Source organism: Medicago sativa, chromosome 1, assembly GCF_051527215.1.
Source record: "Medicago sativa cultivar Bolivia chromosome 1, Bolivia_mono, whole genome shotgun sequence".
Classification (NCBI taxonomy): domain Eukaryota; kingdom Viridiplantae; phylum Streptophyta; class Magnoliopsida; order Fabales; family Fabaceae; genus Medicago; species Medicago sativa.
Window position 1 is genome coordinate 89383005 of NC_140749.1, and position 2665 is coordinate 89385669.

At 33.2% G+C, this 2665-nt stretch overlaps 1 protein-coding gene across 1 annotated transcript; it reads left to right on the forward strand.

Moving 5' to 3' along the window:
* Positions 1-1893: 1893 nt before the first annotated feature.
* On the forward strand, positions 1894-2463 carry LOC146958887 (uncharacterized). The gene has a single exon (XM_085733465.1). The coding sequence runs from the start codon at positions 1954-1956 to the stop codon at positions 2320-2322; it is 369 nt and encodes a 122-aa protein (XP_085589591.1). The 5' UTR covers positions 1894-1953; the 3' UTR covers positions 2323-2463.
* The last annotated feature ends 202 nt before the right edge of the window (positions 2464-2665 follow it).

Here is a 2665-nt window from a genome sequence, read left to right on the forward strand (position 1 = left end):
CAAATTGCCTACCATATACTATTTTGCAATAGTATAAGGTAGTAAAGTTTCTTTTTGAATTGATAGTTAGTGAAAGTAACTCTTTTGTAAACCTTTCTATGCCTTTCTTGCTTATGAAAGTGGCCAACTATGACATGACCGGGATTAACTAAAAAGACCATTGCCACAGTTTCTTTTCTTAAAATTCGAATGTCTCTATTTCATACTGTTTTCTTAAATGCACTTAACTTTCCTTCTTTATATTACGTGGCTCTTTTCAGTTCGAGTATATTTGGTACTGAACCCAAAATATTTGACTCTTATATAAGGTGTACATGCACGTCAACAGCATGAAATCGCCACATCTTTTGAGGAGTTGATTTGTATCAATTAATCTTCATTACGAAATTGCTCCACCGTCTAAATCTATACAAAAGATTTCATTGACAATGAGAGTAAGAAAAATACATTTAATTTTACAACTCCTTCGACTTTAACCTTGAATAACGAGTGCAATAGAAATACAACTCAGTTGATAGCTGCATGGACAATTATATATATGCAGAGGTCGAGGTTATTTGACCAAAAAAATAGTCAATGGTAATACCTTTTGGTAGCACATAATGGAACACATTATCAAATTTAAATAGAACAGCAATAGAATGATTAAATTCCTCAAAAAAATAAAATTGGCTAATAAAATTGCACATTTTTTTAAGGTCAAACAAACACCAATTTAGAAATTATTTGACTTCTTGAATGTATGAGTTCCCTCAATATAGGAATATGTTAATTTCGATTGATTTACACTTTCCCTGTTAGAAATTACTATTAGCACACCACTAAAGGCAGTGATTTGTCACAAATCCATTGCATGCAGCACACCTGTACTGAATGCTGATGGCTTTTTGCTATTAAGTCAATGAGGTTACTTGCATGAACTAAATGAATTTAACTAGTATTTTCAAGCCACTCTTTTCCTCTCTCGCGGATACCTTGGATTGTCACCATCTTGCGTCTCTTCACCGCCTTGGCTTGCATTTTAGTTTAATTGATTGTCTAGAGATTGAATGCATAATGAAGATTGACTCAGTTATCTAGGAGTTGACTTATATCCCGTAAGAGCGTGAGTTCAAATTTAGCTCTAGCGTGATAACTTTTTTTGTGAGTGATAAGTATCTGTTAGCGTTCGTTGAGTCTTGAGGTATGTCCTGACTCTGGTGAATCCCGGAGTCCAACTCAACTAATTTTTTTTCAAACAAAAAAAAGATTAATTGCATTTTTTTCTTAACAATTTGGATTATGTACCATATTGATCATAGACGGTCATCTGTTTAAAATTTAATATAGACTATAGTCCTATCCTATAATAGTCTATATTGAAGTCTTGAATACACGTGTGTAGAAACTAGAAATGAAAGATACATATACCTATTATTGAAGAATTTAAGTGCTTTAAGGAATAACCCATAAACCTTAACATCCAATATCAATTCAAATGACCATTTTTTAATCACTAGCCCATGCGTTCCCTGAACTAGGTATTTGAATTGTTAGGTTCAAAGCCATCACACGACTTTTTTCATTTCAAAAAAATTTCCTAAGCTTGATTCTTCCAAGGTCAGTGATGTATGTAAATAGTAATTGAGTTTTTTTATTGGAAATTTCTGGTAAGTATTTCAATCTCAGTTTTGGGCTGCGTGAGATACTAAAAATTAATCTGAATTCTGCTCAAATATGTCATTTTAAGATCTGTTTACTTTTTTAGTACCATCACTTTCACAAGTACTATCAATTTTCAAAACAAAGAACCTTACATGCCTTGTGTGTTTCCTTGGCAAAGGTATGGCTTTATAATTTACCTATAAATAGAACCTCTATGATGCCACTTTATCAATACAAATACAAATAAAACCCAAGATACGTTTCTAAGAGTGATCACTAATTAACTAAGCCTTGATTTTCATTCAAAATATGGATACAAAAATGAATTCCTTGGTCACATTCCTCACTCTTACTCTTCTTATTTCCTTGCTTGTATCAGAAGCAAGGCCATTGCTTAGTCCATTACAAGGCAAAGAAGGTGTAAATGGAGAGATAAATGGAGTCTTCAGGACATTGAAAGGAGCTGGTCCATCCCCTGGAATTGGACACAGGCTTAAAAAGCTTCAAATTATTGGAGAGATGAAGGATTCTGGTCCTAGTTCTGGTGGAGTTGGACACATTAAGCTTCACAATGAAGGCCAAAAATTCAACACAGTTCAAGTTATTGGAGTGATTAAACATTCTGGTCCTAGTCCAGGTGAAGGGCACAAGTATATAACCAGCAACAACCACTCATAAAGTTTCCATTCTTTTTGCTTTTATTTGCATTACACTAATGATATATGCAAATAGCCCTGAAGTACTTGCTAGCTGTTGCTGCTACTACTACTATTACTCATTGTTTATAAAATAAACATATATGTTTGACATAATTTTACATTTTCACCTCTTGTACTGAGAAGAATCAATCAGTCCCTATAAGGAATTAAGCCTTTTACTGTTAACATCAATCAGAGTCTATATTTAAGGGCTATATGAAATTCTATAGGACTACAATATGGTTTCTCTTGCGAAGCAAATTTGTATGGATAAAAAAACTAGTATGTCAGAAAAACAACATGTCGGAGTTATAAGAGAGCAA

Excerpts from the sequence above, each read along its gene's own strand:
- LOC146958887 (XM_085733465.1), top strand. The coding sequence starts at position 1,954 with ATGGATACAAAAATGAATTCCTTGGTCACATTCCTCACTCTTACTCTT.